This window comes from Uloborus diversus, chromosome 3, assembly GCF_026930045.1.
Source record: "Uloborus diversus isolate 005 chromosome 3, Udiv.v.3.1, whole genome shotgun sequence".
NCBI lineage: Eukaryota > Metazoa > Arthropoda > Arachnida > Araneae > Uloboridae > Uloborus > Uloborus diversus.
Window position 1 is genome coordinate 115,445,569 of NC_072733.1, and position 22,460 is coordinate 115,468,028.

Sequence of the window (22,460 nt, forward strand, 5' to 3'; positions counted from 1 at the left end):
TCATAAATGACTGTCTTGAAAAGTTCCTGACATGGGAAAGTCATTGTCTCGCATAATAGTGTTATTTATTGCTACACTTCAAGAAGCATTATACGTTTTGAGATAGGATTGTGCATAGATGGGGGAAAAAAAAAAAGCGGTGAAAAAGTGTCTTCTTTAAAGACTTTTCTTCTTTCTCCAAGCGAAAAAGATTACTTAACTTTGGGACTTGTTTATAAAATTACTCGAGCGGTGCTTGTTTTTTTTGAATGAGTGTTTTGAAAGTTAGCTAGTAACCCTTTTTAAATGCTCGCTCTAATTTGAGTGTGCACGTAACATGAACTGAAATATTTCTTTTTAAAAAAAGAATGACGGCTAGAGAAAATGTGAAGAAGGTCAAATATTATGACGAAGGTCAATATATTAATTCAATAATAATAAGTAATATGAAAAGTAATATTACACACAAGTAGCATCACTTCAAGTAGCAACAAATGGTTGTTAAGGTTGTGACAACCATTTTAAAACGAATATGAAACTTTTAAACGTTACTTGGGCTATCTGGGATAAGTAATATTAAAACGGAAATGGTATAATGCTGCTGTTCATGTGAAATGTAGAAAATATTGAAAAGACCAGAATGTATCTAGTCATAAAACTGCTCAAAAAGCTAAACTTTGGTAATGCTTTGAAGAATATACAAATCCTTCTCTTTTAAATTATAGCACAAGTTTTAGAAGTGTAACAAAGTACGATACAAAAACAGATAGTAAACATAAACTCTTCGAATTTCCTGTTACCTGACATTGCGAAAAACAAAAAAATAGTTCTTTTTCTTTCTTCAAAGATTTTTTCGTGTCTCATTTTCATTCTGCATTGATTACTTTAATCGCTTTATTATATATTTTTATACAATTAGTAACTTATCTATACACATTTCACGTGTTTTATTGTATGCAAAAAGTTGTTAACGCTGCATGCATTTATTTCGTAGTCACAGGTTTTTTTTATTATTCAATGCATTTAGAAATTCACCCGCGTACTGTTAACTAATAATGATTCTAATGAATTTGTTCAATGTTTTGTTACAAAAATAATAGAGCTAAATTATTTTTTTTTAGCTTTTTATGTATTTTACTTGTAGTTTAAAATATCTTTGTAAGAGGTAAACTAACATTTACGTGAAATACACCGCCAGCTCAGTCATTTCCAGCCGAGGACTGCAGTTTCGTGCTTATTAGCACTCATCAGCCCGGTAGTACTGGCATATTACTGAATATACCTTGCCTCGCGTTCAATTTTCGAGTTGAACCGAACCATTGCTTCGGTCACTCGTCTGGTCTGCTAATTCTATATTAGCTACCAGTTTGTTCCGTACTCTTGGCTTCCTTAAGAGGTTTTCCATCTCCAGCTCAGTCACTTTCCTATGCCGGGCTGATGAGTGCTAATAAGCACGAAACTGCAGTCCTCGGCTGGAAATGACTGAGCTGGCGGTGTATTTCACGTATTTTTGCTTTAGCCCTGGCTAATGGGCGGTAATTTACTGAATATACCTTGCCTCGCGTTCAATTTTCGAGTTGAACCGAACCATTGCTTCGGTCACTCGTCTGGTCTGCTAATTCTATATTAGCTACCAGTTTGTTTCGCACTCTTGGCTTCCTTAAGAGGTTTTCCATCTCCAGCTCAGTCACTTTCCTATGCCGGGCTGATGAGTGCTAATAAGCACGAAACTGCAGTCCTCGGCTGGAAATGACTGAGCTGGCGGTGTATTTCACGTATTTTTGCTTTAGCCCTGGCTAATGGGCGGTAATTTACTGAATATACCTTGCCTCGCGTTCAATTTTCGAGTTGAACCATTGCTTCGGTCACTCGTCTGGTCTGCTAATTCTATATTAGCTACCAGTTTGTTTCGCACTCTTGGCTTCCTTAAGAGGTTTTCCATCTCCAGCTCAGTCACTTTCCTATGCCGGGCTGATGAGTGCTAATAAGCACGAAACTGCAGTCCTCGGCTGGAAATGACTGAGCTGGCGGTGTATTTCACGTATTTTCGCTTTAGCCCTGGCTAATGGGCGGTAATTTACTGAATAAACTAACATTTTTTGACAGAAAAAGCTCTTATTATTTTAACATTTTGAAAGTACTTTTGTAAGTTTAAAAACTAAACAAATAAAAATTGGTTGTAAAGCCCGATTTCGAAGAAACTACAAGAAATTAAAATAAGTTTTCAAGTTTCGATCCGTTGTGTTCGAATGAATAAACATCAGCCGAGACAAAAGCACGAATAGTGCAGAAAGTAAAACATTGAAAACAATTGGGAATCAATTATCATCCCAAAAGGTATTTCATTAAACTAAATAGATAGTGCATGTAAAATCTCTAGTAAAAAGTTTTATTAAAATACTTATAAAATCAGATCTATTGAAGAATTCTCCATTTTTATTACCTGCTCAAACATAATTTTGATGTAATTTCATATGTAGTTGACCGTTGTGAAGATAAATGAGGCATAATTTTACTCTGATGAGAGCACCACGTCATTAAAAAACATGGACTTGAGAACTTCTAAAAACTATTAAACTAATTCCACTGCATGTACGAAAGTTTGAGGTTGAGGCTTACTGACATTATACCTAATTTTTTTTTTTTTCTAAAAAGAGTCAAATGAAGAATAGTTTTGCCTGAATGAGATTTGGACGTGAGCACATTCAAAAGCTGTTCAACTAATTCCACTGCATGTATGAAAAATTGTGCACAATCAAACAATTTGTGCCCAAATACCTGTTTTGCACAGTCTAGCAAATTCCCACTAAAGGTTGATTCTTAACATAGGGTCCATGTTAGGAATATTCGTGGTATCCAATTTTCAACAGCGCTGCATCTGAGACAGCATGATTTTTATGCACGACTTTAGGTCCACTTTGTATTAATGCATGCGTGAATTCGTTAATTAGACGGTATTTTGAACACGAGAGGTTAATTTTTAGATATTTTTCCATTTCATTGCAGCCATTTGCTAGACCTCCGCCCATTAGTAACTTTATAGTAGGAGAACTAAGTATAAAAGTATCAAAAATATGAGGTCAAAATAAAATGAAAGTAACTTAAATATACATGTAGACTTGTTGCCGAAGTTGTGCGACTAAGATTCCATACTTCAAGCAACAAAATAAAGAGCAGCTAAGTTTGAAAATGTTGTAAACATAACTCAACATGATTAAAGAACGAAATTCAATAAAAACTTCTAAATCACCTGCGTTAAAAGATGCCAATTTTCCGGCGTTAAAAAATGAAAATTCAAGAGCTGTGCAATGCAAAATTCAATTTTTAATCCTTGGTTTTGTGATTTTCACTTTTGAGTTGATATTAAGTTCAGAATGAAAGGCCTAAATGTAGGAGTTTAAACTTCGAAACATGTCAGGGTTTTAAACATAGTTCATTTTGTTATGTATAGCTTACAAAATGTAAATCTACATAGATAATAGCAGAGCAAAATGATGTACGCAAATGTTACTAATCGCAAATTTGATTAATTTCCATGTATGCGTGTGACTGTAATTTTTACATCTTATAATTCGTTGATATATTTTTTCAAATACATTATCTGTGATAAAAATGGTTTCTTCAGTATTTAATTGACAGTTAATGTTTGGCTGACTATTAGCATTTCCGTAAACTAGGAATACATCTGCTGGTTTATAATGTGTCTATTTCATGATTTGATGTTTCTTTTGCCGATGATTTTTGCGAGCCGTATTTTTCACAAAAACGAAGATATGAGAGATTTTGCGAGCTGAAAGTTTCGCAATTTATATGAACAAAACCGAAAGTTAAACGTTTTAATATAAGATTGAAATATTGCAGGGAGGATTAAATTTCCGCTAATACAATGGCTTCGTGAAATTCGAAAATCAAAATCACGCGGAAATGAGTACTTTAAAAAAAATTCTGTTTATCGAAGAAAATGTTTCAGCATTTGAATTATCTCAACAAATTTCTATTTTTCTTTAATTTTGGTTACAAAATAAGTATTTTTGTCGAAACAGGTTTGTTGAATTTCTAGTGAACAAAATATAAACTTATATTTGCTGTTATTCGGTATTTTGGAGTCATTATTTTGAAATACCTAAGAGCAAATTAAAATTGTAAAACAACTGCTTTTTTTCAAATCAACTATATTGATGTTCTGTAAATAACGAGAGTATCGTACACTGTTATAACCAGAGGTTCCAGACGAGTGAATATATTCCCCCTAAGGTGAAAGCATGGTGACCAAGGGTGCCATACTGGCCAGGAAGTAAAGCAGAGGTGCGAAAGTAGCAGACAGTCGTAGACAGGGGTGCCAAAACAGCAAGAAATCGCTAAATGACTTGCTTGCGCATGCGCTTCCGGCATACATTCACCATTCAACCACTTCAATATGGCGGGCGAATGATAGGTTGCACTACGCGTGGCTTCTACGTCTTTCACATTGAATGAAGTACACTATTGGATTAAATCTCAACTTTTGTAGGATAATTCTTTAAAATAACAAGTAAGTACAGCTTTTGATCACTTTGTAGCTTTTAGGGCTTTCAAACATAGTTAAAAGTACGTTTAATGCTTTTCAGTTACCGTTAGTCCGTTACGATACCGTAGTACCGTTAGTTGTTTATTTTCAGGTTACCGTTACTGTCGTGAAAATTCCATCATTCAAAACGCTACTAAATGTATCTATCATTATTTTCTTGAGTACTCGATAAGCAACATTTAATCACCGAAATAGTAACCGCAATGATATTTTCAATAATCAACAAGTGAGAACCTAAATAAAAGTGATTCTTGTGCTTTGTGTAGCGAGCGCAAAAAATGAAAAAGAAATCTCTCTCCGTCTATCTTTTTCTTTTGCTTTTTCGTTCAAGTGTTTGAATCATTTCCTGTTAGCGGTTATTCGATAGTGTTAGGAATTTCTTTAAATTTTTAACTGTCGAAAAATTTTATGCGCTTTTTATTTTATTGTTATTTTGATTGAAATTTTGAACGTTAGAGAAACGATTTTGTTTTTCCGTAACTTTAATATCCCAGAATATTTTTGGCTGTTCATGTAAATAATTCATAAGTACATCTACACTTTACTTTCGGTGCGGTTATTTCTCACAAATGATCATTAACTTAACTTTGATTATTCAAATAATTACTCGTCTTTAACTTTAAATATATTTGTGACAACTCTTTGATACCAAATAAAGTCTGTAGATATTTATTGTTTTATTCATTTTTAATATTACTTTGTAAAAAAAAAACTCATCAGTACGCAGAACTTTTTCACAAGTTTTTTACCGCCCCGAGAGTTATTATAATTATTATTATTCATTTTATTTATTTTTAAGAAAAGGATAAAAATTTCACAGGTCCGCAATGTTTTTCATTTGTTTTTACCGACCCGTGGGTCAAAAGAGGTTGAGAAACACTGATGTAGAGAACGATCAGATGAATTAAAGCAATGAGCACTTCTTAACTATGTTGAAAACTCTGAAATATGGTCAAATGCTGTAATTACAAGTTTTAATCATTTCCAGTACTGAATTCATGCAATGTGAAAAGTGCAAAACGTAGACTATAATGAATCAAAACAAAACTATTAAAAAAAGAAAAATACACAACTGTATTCAAAAACGCACACAATACGGGGAGGGGGGGAGGATCCACAGTAAGGGTGCCATTTCTCTCTCCGAAGGTTCATTCTTTTCACCCCGGCTGCCTATTTTTTAAAAGGTGCCTGTTTTTCACCCTAGTTAGAGGTGCAATTTCGGCTCCGTATTAGGTGCCGCTGGTGAACAAGCGTTTCACCCCTGAAAGGTGCCGAATGCAACCTGTAGTTTTAACAGTGTACTGCCGTGCTAAGTACAAATTCGTTTCTACACTTTTCTTTATTAAATTTCAGTTACGGTTACCAGTTGGTTCTTTGTCACATATTTCACCTAAATACAGTGTTTTAAGGTCATTTGGGAATAGGATATATACTTTTAAAAAATCTGAAAAAGTTGCATCTGAATCAAGTTCATGGAGACCCAAAAGTTTAAACGGCAATTTCGCAATTTGAATTCAGCTGCAGATACGACTTATGCGCTTAGCCACGGTAGCATACAGTTGTTGTCAGTGATATTGCTAAAATTTTCCTCAAGGCAGAAATATACTCTATGATATTTTTCAGAATAGTGGTATTCATTTCGGAGGAGAAAAATGTACTAAAAGAGTGAAACCGTCATCGTCATCAATTTATTTTTAAATCTTTCTATGGAGGAGATGGAAAATGACAGGGAAGGAATGGATGAGTAGGAAAGAGTGTTGTACCTTGGGACGTTTGTACCTTGGGATACTGCTAATTTCTAAGAATCTATTTTTAGCAGCCATGTTTTTTTAATCTGTAATAGTAACCTTCACCACTAAATGGTGCCATAGTAAAAATCAGCATCAAATGAGTAAAATTGACGATTTTGTGAGAGAAAGAAAATTTCATGACTCTAAAGTAAATATTTTCTTCATTTTTTAAAAATTTTCTGCCTTTGTATTTGTAAAATTAATCAACTGAGCCTTATTTTGTTATAAAAGAGAAGTACTTTAAATATCTTGATTAAGAGAAAATTATGATAGTGCATGTAGATTGACCACCATTTTGTGTTTTCTTAAGCCACGTGGTGATTGTACGTTGGAAAAGCCAAACATATTGTACCTTAAGACACAGTTCAAGGTACAACATATGCATGGTTCTTAATAATTAAGATATGCTTAGGAACACGGAACAATGATCTAATCTTATGAATCGTTTAAACACATTTAATGTTAGATAATGATTCATAATTCATTGTTCATAATTAATCATTCATGATTTAATTCATTACCACGAGATTTTTTTTTTTTTTTTTTGTTTTTTGGTGCAAAATTGGTTCAAGTATATGGCTGTTTCCTGTATCATGAGCAACTTTCATTTAGTACAACAGGATGTGTTCCAAGGTACAATAGGACGTTGTAAATTGAGACAGCTTGGAACTCTTACTTTAAATGGCTGGTAATATTTTATTTTCAAACTTTCTGAATTAAAAAAAAAAAAAAGATATTGCGTAGAAATATGTTGGGGTATTTTAATGCGACTTTTAGATTTTAAATTTGATTTTAATGATTGACGTTAAAAATTAAAATATGAAAAGTGTCCCAAGATACAACACTCTCCCCTACTGTTTTGATTTTTTAACCATTAGACTGTTTGACATTTTGAAAAAATTAAAAGGCATTCAAAAGTAATGTTTTGAAAATTCAAATTATCCCGCCCCCCTCTAAAATTATGCTAGACTAAGATTTTCAAGCATGTGTATTCTCTATTTTCACTGTGAGAAATACGCTTATAGGAGTAGATAAAATACCTTTGGAATATTTGTATAGATTGACATGCTGCTTTAGAAGTAGCAAGTCATTTTATAGTTTGAAAAAATTGAAAAAGTCGTGAGTTAACGGAAGCGAGAAACCGCGCAGTACCAAGCCAACCAATGAAAACGCTCTCAATCACTTTGGATACCTATTAAGCAAAAAAACTGCTTATCGCTGACAAGAGTACATTATTCAATGAAGGCAGAGACAAACGGAATTCAGGAGTTAATTAAGTTTTGCAGTTACGAAGTCTCATGCCAAGAAACTATTTATTTGCAAAACTTCGAAAGTATACTGTTATAGTAATTGCTTTTGGAAGTAATTTAACCTTAAGGAATCCTAAATACTTGTGTAACTGCATTTAGTTTTCTTACCTACGTCTCATGTTGGGTAATACTTTCCAATTCTAGTAATTAATTGAGTTGCTACTATCAACTTTTTGTTCACAATGTGTAATTAATAAAATTTAAGAGGTGTGCTTGAAACATCAATTAATTTTTGTAACGTTTTAGAAGCGTTAAAGCATCTGCCATGTAAAGAGAATGATCTAGTTAGTGAAAGTCCTGTGTTTTATACGATGCCAAATCTTTTGCAAGGATTACATTTCTGAACTTGCATTTCAACATCATTAATGTAAACTTTCCGTTCTGATAGATTTATACATAAATGTATAGATGCAGTGTATAAGTTACAATTTATTTTCAAACTACGAACAACAGTAACTAAAATATATACAAATGTTTAAATAGATAGAGTTTTGACTTACAGCGTATATAATTGATGATAATTGGTATTTATGCACGTTTAACCTCATACTTTTATTATTTTTCTCTATGAGTGTTTGTGTGTGTGTCACGTCTGTTACCTGTGGGTGCGATATGTTGATACGTTCTACAATACTGTAATATTCGGCACACTGCGCGCTTTTCTATTTTTTCCCCCGACCAATCGTTCAATTCATAAAAGAGAAATACTTACATACAAGTATTATTGCAACCAAGCAAAATTTACATAACTCGGCAGTTTTGATTTTTCCACACTAACTTTGGAAGGTTCAAATCATGGCATTACATTTTCCTGGTAGTAATAATTCAACTAGGTTTTGATTCAACTGTGTTTTTTCTCAGATAGCTGTGAAATTTTTAAAATTAAACGCTCCGCGACTGGAGCAAGATTTTTTCCTTCTAATACGTTTTTCCAAAATAACTCTCCCCCCCCCCCCCATTTTCATTTTCATACCTTTTTATGCGATGAAAAACTGAAGCATTTATTGAAGCTATAACCGTATAGATGTTAAGAGCATAAAATCATAATACATACACTTCAATGACAAGTGTTGAGATTTTGAAGTGGAGACAATTTCTTTGTAATGATTAAAACTTGAGAAGCTGAAAGCTGTTGTTTTACCGCAGCAAACGCTCAACGCAGAGACGAAATCAAAAAAGTAACTTTCATTCGAACATCTTCTCTTTTTGTCATGTCACAAAATAGTTTGAGATGTTTTGAATTACTAGACGTCAGGTTTTCAAGATTGAGCGACTGCTTCTTTATGACCGCCGGAAGAAACGCACGTCAAGATTTTATGCAGTAACAGATCGCTCGTTCCTGTTTCATTCAGTGTCTAATTACCGCACGGGCAAGCGGGTAGTCAAGTGAGGGGCCCACCTTCCCAAAACTTCAATCGGGCTCCATAAACACGTCTTACCCCAAAACACCATGACTTAAGTATAAATAAATTTGTATATATATATATATATATATATATATATATATATATATATATATATCGTCGAAACCCCCCCCCCCAAAAAAAAAAAAAAAATCTGCAAACAATCATTTCTTGAAAATATAGCTTATCAAGTAAAACTCTTATTGGAGAGGAGAGTGTTTAAATATTTTATTGTTTAGATATGTATTGTGGTCCCACACACCCGAATTTATGGAAGCCATGATGAGGAAAATGCTTTGCATACAAATTTGTTATAACTAATTTCTGATAAACAATTTTATCTATACGTTTGTGAGTTATTGGGGTTATTACTGTGCAGGCCTCCCTGTTCCAAAATATAGATTAACCATCCCCGTTTCCTGAACTGCTAAGTTAATGTGTCATATTTGGTGTGATGGTGACCCTTGGGGGGGGGGGGAGGAGCAAAAATACTCGTGTCTCCGGCAATTCGCCCTCTCCACCGTTTCGCCATCCAAATGATTGACAGGTGAAATCAGGTGAGGCATCATCACACTTCAGTGATTTCCCTACAAAGTAGGTAGAGAAAAGTCGTAGGGATTATTTATCCCTATCACTGAGCTTAAAGAAAGAAAATATTCCTAAAAGTTTTAAGATCCCTTGACCTCCTCCCTAGCCCCTTATCACCTCGTGGGTGTTCATTTGCACATGGATTGAAGAGAGGTACGCATTGAAAAATGGCGGTCAACTTCATCAACTTTCTTTCCTAAGAACAAAACGCATTTTATCAAGGGGAAAAAAATCTGAGCTTTTCTATAGCAATAAAGTTTTCCTGAGCAACAACGACCAAACAAAAGAAAAAATAAAATAAATGGTATTATTGTATTTATTTCATTGTATATTGTTTAGACTACGTTTTTTATTTATCGTTTGCCAAATTTAACTTATGTTTAGTCCTAATGTTATTTTCTTGCAATGCATTTTGGAAACAAAACAATTTTGTCTTTTTATTTTTAGAACGCCGATGAGAAAATAAAATGTTTAAAAGTTAGTGTTATAGGTGGCTTTAGAATTATTATCATACATTTTTAAACAGTATTATAAAAAAATGAAATTTTATCTTTTGAAATTCGTGTTATATTGAAACCGTGTAGAATTAAATTAAAATTTTATTCCGAGTAATATCGAAACCGTGTTGTAAAAGCACCGTGTGATATGAGTAACGCCTGTATACAGATACGCTAGTCTCTGTATACAGGCTCCGCCAGGGTCGGACTGGGTCCTCAAAAAGGCGCATACCCCAATTTTTCTGAAGGCGCATGTCAATGGGGAAGGGGGGGGGGGGGGGTCGCGGAAAGGATACAGGCGATCATTTTAGGGGAGCAATCAGTGGCAGATCCAGACGATCCTGTTGAGAGGGGCGATTGAGTAAATCATTAAGGGGGGGCTAATAATAATATTTTTTTTTTAAAAAAGTTTAAGAACTGAAGCTTTTTTTTTTTTGAATAATGTGCTTCGTTTAAAGAGTTTGAATGAAAGTTATAAGTGTTTCGAGTATCACACACACAAGAATAAAAAATTTAAAAAAGAGTTTCTACTAATATTCTAGATCTATTATCTAAATTAAACCCTTTAACTTTTGATTCGTTTGAAAACTCGTGAAGTTTTTTCAGTTGTTATTCAGGTCCTCAACTGTACTTTTCTCCTTATAAAAGAAAGGTTGCAGCACCAAAATGGCATCTCTTTTTACCAGTTTACGTACCGAACATAATGCAATACTAAAAATTGCATTTGTAAGTAAATTTGAAGATAGTTTTAAATTTGTTTGTTGATTGAGTTTTGTTTAATATTCGCCCAAAGGAAGGAGTGTTTGCAAGTTTTCTCCCGAAATTTTTTGTTTGAAACGCATTTTTATGCTATTTGGAGGTTAACAAGTGGAAAGGAAGTTTTGGGGTCCCGTTCCGGTTTTTTTTTTTTTTTTTCGAAATTTAAGGGTATATTTTTGAAAATACAATAATTTGCTATCTTTGTGTTCTTGAAGGGAAAGATGAGACACATGAGTTCACCCCAATCGTTTTATGATAGCTTCAAAAACGCAAGTATTGCTAAAAATGTTTTTAGTATTGTTAACCCCTGGTTTGTAGTAAAACCAGAGGGTTCGGGGGCTTTCCCCCCTTAAAAAAATTTGGAATTGAAGTCCTTAAAACGCAATTTTAGGCCATCTTTGATGAAGTAGCAGAAGACATGGGGTTGAGAACTTTTCAACAGAAACTTTTCGATGTAGGAGTTAAAAAAACGCTGTTTTAGACGATCTTTGAATGATATTGAAAGATGAGGAAAGAAAGATATGAGGGCTCCTCTCCGGAAATTTTCTGAAATTGAAGTCTCAAAAACGCAGTTGTAAGTCATCTTTTATAACGTAGGGGGAAGGAACGAGGTTTGGAACTTTCCATTGGAAATTGTTGGAAATTGGAGCTTTGAAATACGATGGTTAGCCATCTTTGGTAGCGTAAAGGGAAGGGATAGAGTCAGGAGTAAACCGTCAAATTTTCAATATTGAAACTTCAAAAACATAATGTTAGTGGGTCTTCATTGACGTTAGGAGAAAGACTCGAGATCGATGGCACTCCCCCGGAATTTTTTCGGAATTAAAGTTCTAAAAACGTAATTAAAAGCCCTCGTTAACGACATTTTTGAAAAAGTTTTCCATTCCGGCTATTTTTTTCGAAATTAAAGCTCCAAAAATTCAAAAGTTTTGACAATCTTCGATGGCATTGAAGAGAGGGGGTTGCGGAACTCTCCCCTGCAAAATTTTTGGAATTAAAGTCATAAAAATACAGTTGTAGACGATTTTTTGTGATGTGTTAAGGGTGGGGGGAGCGAGAGAGTTTGGTGACCTTTTCCCGGAATTTTTTTAACACAATTTTAGACAATTTTTGTTTATTTGAGAGAGCAGAGATTTTGTGGACTTCCCATTGAAATTGTAAAAACTTGACTGTAGGCCATCTTTGTTAACTTTTAGGGAAAGGCACGTTTCACTACTTTTTTCAATCAAGTGCCAATATCGGCAATTTACAAAAAATAATGAATAAGTTAAGTACATCCGGAATTTTTGAATTCGCCCAGTGGTTTGATTTCTCTCGCATCTTCTGAGTAAAATTTTTTCCACTAGGCGACATTGATGTCAAGTGGTCATTATGTTATAAAATATGCTCTGCTACATATCTATACGAAATTAAACTTTTCCACTATGAAATTCATTAAAAATAAGAGTAGAAAAACTCACTGACAAACTCCTAGACAACTGTATTCAAACGGCAACCACTACCAACTCTACCAATAATAATAAACTTGTTCATGCAATTCAAAAACGCAGTTTTAGACTAACTTCGATGATGTTGGAAGATAAAGAGAGAAAGAAGGTCTAGTGGCCTCCAACTCCAGAATATTTTTTAAATTTTAATCCTAAAACGCTATTACCGTCCATCTTTAATGACGTTAGGGAAAAAAATGCAATTCGAAACTTTCTTCCAGAACGTTTTCGAAATCAAAGTTCCAGAATAGGCAGTCTTTTTGATTGAAGATTCGAAGGTCTCTCCCTTTTCTTCTTCTTTTTTTTTTTTGTTGAAATAAGAGTCTTAAAAACGCTCTTGTTGGTCATCTTTGGAAACATTACGGGAAGGGAGGGGATGGGATAGAAGGAACTTTTCCCGGCAATTTTTCGAAATTGAAACTCAAAAGACGGAAACTTTTAGACGATAATATTTGGGAAAGCGGGCGTGGAGAAAAATTTTCGAAACTTTAAAATGAGGGGAAGGTATTAGAGCTTTCGAATCAATTAGAAAACTTGCGTTCTGAATTTGCAAGACAAGTTTTTATTTTTGTTTTTCAGCGAAGGCGTTTGCATTGCATTTCATCTTAAAAAGTAGGAAGGCGCACCTGCCCTCGGGCAGGTTGGCAGGCGGGCCAGTCCGAGCCTGGGCTCCGCTACAATTGTACTCCGCTCAATGAGACTAGGGGCCATTCATTAATTATGTAAGGGTAACGAGGAGGAGGGATAGTTGGAAAAATCTCTACATACCCTTACTTGGGGGAGGGGAGGGGTCAAACTCATTCTTACGTAATATTTTCCAAGTATTTTATATTAGAAATCGCGCGGTCAATTGGTTTGGCAGGGATCATATTTCATTTGGTTCTACAAGGTTAAAAACGTATTAGGATGAGATGTTTTTTACTTGTTTTTCAAAGAACTAATAGTGTAAAATATAGTAAAAGAATCGCACTGTGTATGGTATGTCTTATTTATTATATTCGCTATTTTTTTATGAGGATGATATTTCGTAAGAGACTGGAAATGAACAGCTACGTAGACCAGATAACATTACAAGTATCCAAAAAAAAAAATGGAGATTTCAGTGAATAAACATATTTGGAATGTAATTAAAGAAGCGTAAAAGCAAAAAATTTGAATCATTACGCATGGCGATTTAAAGGTTTTTCATCATCTCATAAATGCCATTTAAGCGTCCTGACTTGGTTAAAGGTGAAGTACTACAAGTAAGAAATAGTTTTGCTTTCACTACTTTCATAGTTTAGAATTTGATTGAAGCTAAGTGTTGAATTATTTACTTACCATTTTTCAATTATTTTTCAATGAATTTTTAATTACCAAAAGTATTTACATTTGCAAGATCTTGATAATTACTTTTCGTTTTCAGATTGCCACTAACTGTGCTACGGATTTTAAATGGATGCTTTGTTTTTTCCTTGTTCTTTAAGGAAATATTTTCCCGTAAGTAAAACTTTCATTTTGCATTATACTCTCTGGAAATGTAAAATATTACAAGCTATCAAGGTAAGGTTTGATGAAGTATTTAATACTTTTAGTTGCAGAGGGTTTGAAATTGCGGAAATGTTTTCTTCAATGCAGAAAACTGGAACATTGTAAAAAGAACTTTCAAATCCCACATTTTTCACATTCTGTGTTCTTTGTTATCTTTGAAAAACTATCCGTTATAAGAAAAATGATTAAAAAATAATTTTTGCTAAAATTTGATTAAAATGAAAATGAATGTAAATGAAAGTAAAAGTAATTTTTCGAGAAAATGCTGTAAGTAGCCATTTCAAGACTGCATAGAGCCTCTTTGTCTGTGCAAAAATGCTCAGGATAGAAAAAAAAAGAGTGAACATCCCTCAAACACAAGACACTGGTAGGATATTTGACCGATCCATTTAGTATATATACGAGTACTAGTGTCTTTTGGTTGAGGTATGTTACCTTACGATTTCTTTGTTCGTGTTGAAAATTTTTGATCTGATCAGAGGCGCCACTGCAGTCTTGAAATTTGCAGCATTGCCTTGACAATTTGTGATTTATTTACGTTATTTTTGTTTAACCATGTCAGTTGTCTATTTCTAGGAAACATAATTATGAAAATGATTTGCCGCCCACAATCTTGGTTTCCAATTATCGAAATTTATTTTTAAGAAGTAGTTATTCCTATTATATCAAGCAAAAAAAAAGTTTATGGAGTATATAAAAATGGTCAACTACTAAACAATACGTTTTGCAAACATATTACGTATAAGTTTATATAAGTTTTACAAGTGAAGAAATACAGTGATACATATCTAAATTTAACTAATAAATAGTGTAGTACATTCATAAACTGTTAAGAAGTGGAAATCAATTCGAAACTAATTTAACAGTAGTTTTGTGCCCTTTACCCATCATTTAGAACAGTGGACCACTTTAGTACCCTTCCGAATAAGAAGACCACGTACGATAGAAATAATATTTTTAGAACAATTATATAAGGTGAAATGAGACGAATCCCAAAGTTTTCTTTAAAAAATTTAACTGCAACTACAGAACTGAAATAGATTAATTTTCATTAGCTGATAACGGATCGCATTAAGATTGAACGTGGACCAGAGTTTGAGAATCATTAATCTAGAATATACATTGGCTCCCAAAAGTCTTCGTACACCTACGATTTTCAACGAAATAGGAACCAATCCATTGCTTAGAATTAATATTTTGGAATAGGTATTTAATTACAAGATCTAGAATCAATTTTTAACAAAACTACATGAAAAGTTTTAAAAATATGTTAAAACTTATTTTTTTTAATTAAAAAACCAATAAGTGCCGGAAATTTTATCTCACAAAAGTCTTCGTACACTTTAAAAAAATTCTATATATTATTGAATAATCAAATTTTTGATTAAGTTATTAATTAGTAGAATAATCATAAAGTATTCATAACACCTTTTAAACGTCTGGGAATAGATTTCATTCTTTTTCTTTCTTTTTTTTGTGTAATTTCTGAGTAAGTGTTCAACCACACTTCAAGTCTTACTGTTCCTAGCTCTCTTTTCCGTTTTAAAGCCCTATTTTCGTTATCTAGCCTCCAGATATCTCTAAATGTTACATTAAGTTAAAATCTTGAGATTGAGGAGGTATTTTCTAAACTTTAGGACAATTTTCGAGGCACTAGACGCAAACGTTGAAAACCGTGTGCTTCTTATCGTTATCTTGATAAAAAACAAAGTTGTATTCTATAACCAAATTTTCTTCTCAGAGTTTAAAATTGGCATTTAAAATATTTAAATGAGCAGCATGATTTATTATTTCATCAAAAAATTCCAAACTACAAAGTCCTAATGCTGATATGCACCCTCACACAAGAACACCTTCACCGTCCTGATTAACTGGTCCAACTAAGTTCTTAAGATTAAGTTCCTAATTTGTTCATTAACTTACAATTATACAACAATTTAACCAAAAATGTTGAATTAATTTTTATTTGTAAGTATGACGTAATTCTAAAACGTTTTGAGCTTATTTATCATTGATTTTGCGACGAAAAGCGTAAGCTTACTGTTTTTCGCACGAACAAGAAAATTTCTGCGGGAAGAGGTCCCCTTTAATCCAACTAATCAGAGAACTTGGCGAACAATTTTAGGTGAAAATTAAATGTAAATTGTTTCATTTAACTCTGCAGAAACTTTTACAGCACTCAAATGTGTGTTTTTCATAAATTTTTTAACTTAAAATCTCCGATCACGTTTTGTCAACTTTCCCGGTTGACCTTTTCTTACCTTGCTTTCAGTCCGATTCCTTTCTTTAAAGCATTTTATCAAACAATTTACTATACAAACAAATAAATTAACTAATTTAGAGACATTTCACACCAATTAACCGCTACTGTGGGAAAAAAAATTCAAATTTTGAATGGTGTTTGCGGTTTTTTACGAATACCAGCCATTTTACAGTAATAAGCAATATATTAAGGAATAAATAAACAAAAAATTAAAGCCAAATGACTTATAAGGGTCAACACAATGCAAAAATATTAATAAAACGGCATATGATAATTTTAATCATAAATTTATTCGAAAATATTTGAGTGTACGATGACTTTTGTGGCGCGTTATTTCTCTGTCTCTTCGTTTTCTGACCCATTTCAAAAAGAAGATCCTTCAATATTTTGAAAAAACCAATGGGTTGTATTTAGAATGACATAGGAATGATGTGAAAAAATATTGGACTTCATATTCGAATTCAGTTTCGAGTTATTTTGGTTTTACTAAAAAGTTTCAAAGTGTACGAACACTTTTGGGAGCCACTGTAAGTACATTTAATTTTATGATGTATTGAATTTTATTCCCTTTCGACCTATTACACTAATGTGTATGTCACACATTTTTACTCTTACTCTTAATCATTTTGAAATTAACGTATTTTCATGGGAGTCAAAAGACAAAACTAGTTACTTTTTAAAAATCAAAACACTCTCTGTGGTATTATAGTTGCTTTTGTACATAAGTTCAGATTAAATTCAAGTTACAAGCGTTAAAAGACATAATTTTATACTTTCTCCGACATTAAACATTGGGGTAGACCGGGGCACGTTTACGCGGATTTTTATCGATGAATTTTCTAATTTTTATGTTTGAACTTGGGAAGTTTTAGACATGGCGATTTTATAAAGTAGTTAATGGAGTCAAAATTGGTGTATTCAGTTGCTGCTCAGTTCGTGTTTTTAACCGTTAAAAAAAATTATTTTTGAGACCAAGTCGGTTGCGTAAACTTGTCCCGGACACGGGGCACGTTTACGCATATTTATTTTGACACCTCACGTGGTTTTGTTAGTGTTTTGAGCATGATGTCTTACCATTGTTAAAATAAAGCAAATTTATTACAGACTAAATAGTGTATAAAGTAAAATATGAATGGATATGAAGACAGCACTATATGATTGTAGCCTATGAGATACGAATTTGTAACTCAACTATAAAATAAACGGTGATTTTCAAAACTAAATAGCCTGAAAATAGTAAAAAAGTTTGAGACAGTTCAGAGGGAAAAAAGCGTCAGGGCACGTTTAAAAAGTAAGACACCATAAGAATGTGCGTAAAGGTGCTCTGACGTCAAAGCGTAAACTTGCCCCGTTGCCAAGTTTGGATTTATTTTCGACGCAAAAAAAAATTTAACAACATTTCTGTTCATTCAAGTACACTTCTCAAAAAAGGATAAAATTTTGGTAATTTTTATATATTTGTTCTTTCTTAACTAAGTATTATTTATTCACAATAAGTTCCAAAACGTTCAACACAAAACTTATTCAACTTGGTAGAAAACAGATTATTATTTCTGCATGCTAGACAGAAGCTCGACTGATGCTCAAAACGTTGTGAGAATATGTGCTAGAGAGCAGCATCAATCTGTTATGACTGTTGGCTCTCCAGTTATAATTCGTTTTGAAACGAGCTGATGTGTGCATCACATGACTTCCTTTTACTCGAATATAATGTCATTTTCCCATTATTGGTTATTTTAATGTAACTCAATACTTTACTCTCTAAATATCACCAACAGTGATCAAATTAAAACCAGATCTTTAAAAAAAAGCCAAATTTGTCGCCAAGCTGGCGACAAAACTTGGCGACCAAAAGACTGGCAAAATATCGCCAAGTGTCCACCAAATTGTAACACCACTTGAGTTTACATCGAAATTAACAATGATTTCCCCCCAAAAAGAGGCAAAAGACCCCTTTAGAAACAACCGAATGCAACCAAAAAAGGAGGTGCACAACTAGACCCCATTAGGTGTCTATGTACCAAATTTCAACTTTCTAGGACATACCGTTCTTGAGTTATGCGACATACATACACACATACGAGATTAATACATACGTACATACAGATGTCACAAGAAAACTTGCTGTAATTAACTCTGGAATCGTAAAAATGGATATTTCGAGTGTCTGTAGATTCTTAGGTACTTATCCACGAGTGGTCGAGTCGAAAAAAAAATTCAACATTCGTTCGGGGGTGAGTAAAATAGAAATTAAGGTCGATATTTGAGTGAAAACATCAGCTCGTTTGTAAAAGGAAATAAAAAAGGCACTGCGTAAACGTGCCCCGATCTACCCTACCTACTGCAGCACAAAGTGTTTTTTTTTTTTTTTTGTTTTTTCATGTTTTCATTATTTTTTCTGTATCTCACTTTTGAAGGGAAGAGGGGGGGGGGGGTCGTTATGGTTTTTTTCATCAGCGCATGAGACCTATCTATATTTACTTAGTTTTAAACTCAAGAGCTCTAATTTTTACGAGTGGCTGATTGCCAATATCTGTTTTAAACTTTTGGTGAAATCATACATTGCAAAAATTACGTCTGTATAGATTCAAAAACAAAATTAAAATAAAAAAAAAACCTTTAGTGATGAAATTTTTTCAACTCAAGTGTTTACTCTCTGCTTATTAAGCTTTAACTTAATGACGTAAACTTGATTATAATAAAAATGTGAGAAGAAATTATTTAATAATGAAATATTCAATTTATTATAATAAGTTATGTTTCGCAATAAACGAAACTTAATAAGCATTAAGAAAGGCAAAAATCAATCATGGAATATTAATTAATACTACATTGACTATAACTTTTTGTTAGAAATCAAATACATTTTCTGTAAATATACCAGCACACCAAGACCATAATGTACAGTAAACAATTAATTCGGCGAAATGTGCAATAATTATGACAAGTAAAAATGATACGATAAGAAAAAGAAAACCAATCTTTTTGGATGTTTTTATGATATCATTATAATTAATTGTGTCTTTAAAAGTAATTCCCCTTTTCAAATGTATGAAAAGGAAAGTTGGAAATTATGAGGTGCTAAAAGAAGGTATTCCGAAATGTGAACCACACCTGTAAGATGAGTTGACAGGTTTCGATGATTCCCGTAATTATCCTTATTATAACAGCTATTCAGTGAAAACTGTTAGAAATAACTGATATACTCCAAATAATCAAAAAGATATTTAATCTAGAAGAAAATAAGTTTTCCTTGAATTGCCATTTAATTTCGCAATCATTTTCATTTCCTGTGTTTTAGAGTTAGTTGCAAGTGTACATTTCTTCATTCTGTCTTTTTTTTTCTTGTGAGCATAATTTAGGAAGAAAGTGATAATAATTCCGCTTAAGAAAAGAAAATCTTAAACGGATTCATTTTAACTCTTTTCTCACTTTTTCCCTAGTTAAGAGTAGTTGAATTAATTCATGCACACAAAAAAAGGCATTTGAAAACGCAGGTCTGAAATTGAACTACATGCTTGAGTTTTTTTTTTAAATATAGTTAAACAACACTATTTGTTTGGAAGCAAAATGAGTTTTTCAAGCATATCGTATAAAAGGAAAGAAAAGCGATTCAACATGAATAGTTTGAATTTATTTTAGCCATTATAATTCTTCGTTAAATTATTTCAAGGGTATTTTTTATGGTGTGGAACTGAGAAAGACGAGTAAAAGTCTCTTATTAAAATGTTTGAATCTGTCATGCCACAGTATTTTTAATAAAGTTAATTGTGACTGAATTTGCTCCGAAATATTCTCTCTTCAAACAAATGGATATGCAAATATATAGGTTAAGAGAATTTGAACATCAAAACGTGAAATACAAAACCAGAACTGTTCAAAAGAAATAAATAAGCAAATAAATGAACCTCCTCTACAAAAGTCAACTTTTTTCCTTTTTTACTTCCTTTTACAAAAAAGGAAGTATTGTATTCGCGAAAAAGTTTTCACCCAAAAATCGGTCTTAATTTCCATTTTGCTTACCCCCGAATGAATGTTGAGTTTTTTTTTCAAACCGACCACACGTGGATATGTGCCTAGGAACGTACAGATATCCGAAATATCCATTTTGACGGTCCCCGAGTTAATTACAACGAGTTTTCTCGTGACGTCTGTATGTATGTATATATGTGTGTATGTGCGTCGCATAACTCAAGAACGAAATGTCCTAGAAAGTTGAAATTCGGTACGTAGACTCCTAGTGGGTCTAGTTGTGCACTTTCCTTTTTGGTTGCATTCGGATGCTCTAAAGGGGGTCTTTTTGCCCCTTTTTGGGGGGAAATCATTGTTAATTTCGATGTAAACTCAAGTGGTGTTATAATTTGGCGGACACTTGGCGATGTATCGCCAGTCTTTTGGCCGCCAAGTTTTGTCGCCAACTTGGCTACAAATTTGGCGATTTTTATTTATTTATTTATTTTTGTTTTAAATCTTTTTTCAATTTGGCCACTGTTGGTGATACTTAGAGAGTAAACTATTGAATCATATTAAAACTGCCAATGACGAGAAAATGACATTAAATTGGAGTAAAAGGAAGTCATGTGATGCACGCATCAGCTCGTTAATTTCGGTACAGTGTGGCTCCGATAAGTAGAGCTATGATCCATACAATGGTTACTTTTTTTCAGGGAGTTTGGTGAAAAATGGACGTGCATTTAGTAAGAATACTTTTGCAAAACCACTACAAAAGTAACCCAAAACAACTCAGCGTAAACTTCCCTCCCCAATTACCCCAAACGAAGTAAAGATTGTCAAGGTCATAGCTTATCACAGCCAAATTAGAATATAGGGGGTAGTATCTGTAGGGGACGAATCATATTGAGCATAGCAGCAAAATAACAAATTGCCTTCCCGACACTGCAAATAGACACGCTCAATACTTGATTAGAATCAAATACAGTAAACGTAAAGTTTACCACCCGTCTTAAGCCGACCGTTTTTTTTCAGGTGCAGATTTAGTCCTATATCATATAAATTTACCTCGGTAAGTTGACCACTAAAGTAGTGCACCGCAAGTGGTAAACTTACACAGGTTTCACTGTACTCTAATAGCATTTCGATGTCATGGCATCGCAAAGCATAAGAAGACAATTCAAGCTCCGCAAGGATGAGGGTCTTTGGAAATTAACATCCCAAGAAAACTCTTAGTTTGGCGCCATATTGCTAGTTATAGCTTGTTAATGTGTAATAACTATTTATAGCCAACTCCCCTCCCCCTGTGGAAAATACTAACTTGTTATGCAGCCCTCCTTCCCAGGAGAAGATTTTGAGTGCTCTAATGGCTCCAGAAAATCTTAATCATAATTGTTTCAATTCTTTTAATTAATGAGAACACGAGGAAATAAGCACCTTTAATTAAGCGAACCTCTTCGGCTAATCTCAATTCACATTACTGATATATTACGCCAGAACTGCACAAATTTGACGTCATCTCATCCCAGAAGTAATGTTCAAATAGAACTCCCAGTTAACTCACCTAACAGCACCAAGAGGGTAATAGTGGCTTTAGAGTAGGAATTAGTAAATGGATTTAGCTAGTCCAATCATTGGCTAATCAATAGCTTGGTCAAAGAGCTCAAGTCACGTGACTCAACAACGACGAATGGTTGACACGTTTTGCTTAAAACTAGCGAAGGAAACCCGATTTCTTCTAATGCTTTACTTTAAAATCTGTCATATGACTTGGGGTCTTTCCTCCCCGAATGAAAGTATTCATTCCCTCCATTTTATCCCTTCTCAATGGTAGTGGCTCACCGGGGAGTAACTAGAAGCATTCTATGACTTACAGGTTAGCCGATTGTGTACAAAAACGTTTTATCCATATTTAACACACTAACCACTGACGTCATCACGCCCAGGTTGACCGGTAGATCTATTAACACACGACCTGAGTTGCAGAACCATCTCGAATGCTTTCACCACGGAGTAGGACCTCACTGGCTTTTACTAATCACGAATTTGAAAACGACTTTTCGAACGACCCACAAGGTTTTTCTCCTCTCTTTCGCATGCATGATTTACTTTTTTATATTTAGGAAGAGATGTCATTATTTTTTTGATTTTTCATTTCCTTTCTTTCTTTCTTTTTCCCAGACTTTTTAAAATTTATTGTCGTATTTTAATTCAATAAAAGCTACAATTTTTTTTTTTGGCAAACAAATTTTCATTGCTTTCACTGACCATGAATTAGAAAATAATTTTAAACGTTCCACGTATTTTTTTTTTCTTTTCCTTAAACGATAGTTTTC

The 22,460-nt window shown here is 33.4% G+C and overlaps 1 protein-coding gene across 1 annotated transcript in view; it reads left to right on the forward strand.

The window, feature by feature from the left end:
- The window catches only part of LOC129218903 (collagen alpha-3(IX) chain-like), a 266,021-nt gene that overhangs the window by 92,548 nt on the left and 151,013 nt on the right, over nucleotides 1-22,460 (forward strand). Inside the window, exon 2 of the mRNA XM_054853223.1 lies at nucleotides 13,786-13,859. Coding sequence (XP_054709198.1) covers nucleotides 13,786-13,859 — 74 coding nt within the window. The remainder of the gene's footprint in view (nucleotides 1-13,785; nucleotides 13,860-22,460) is intronic.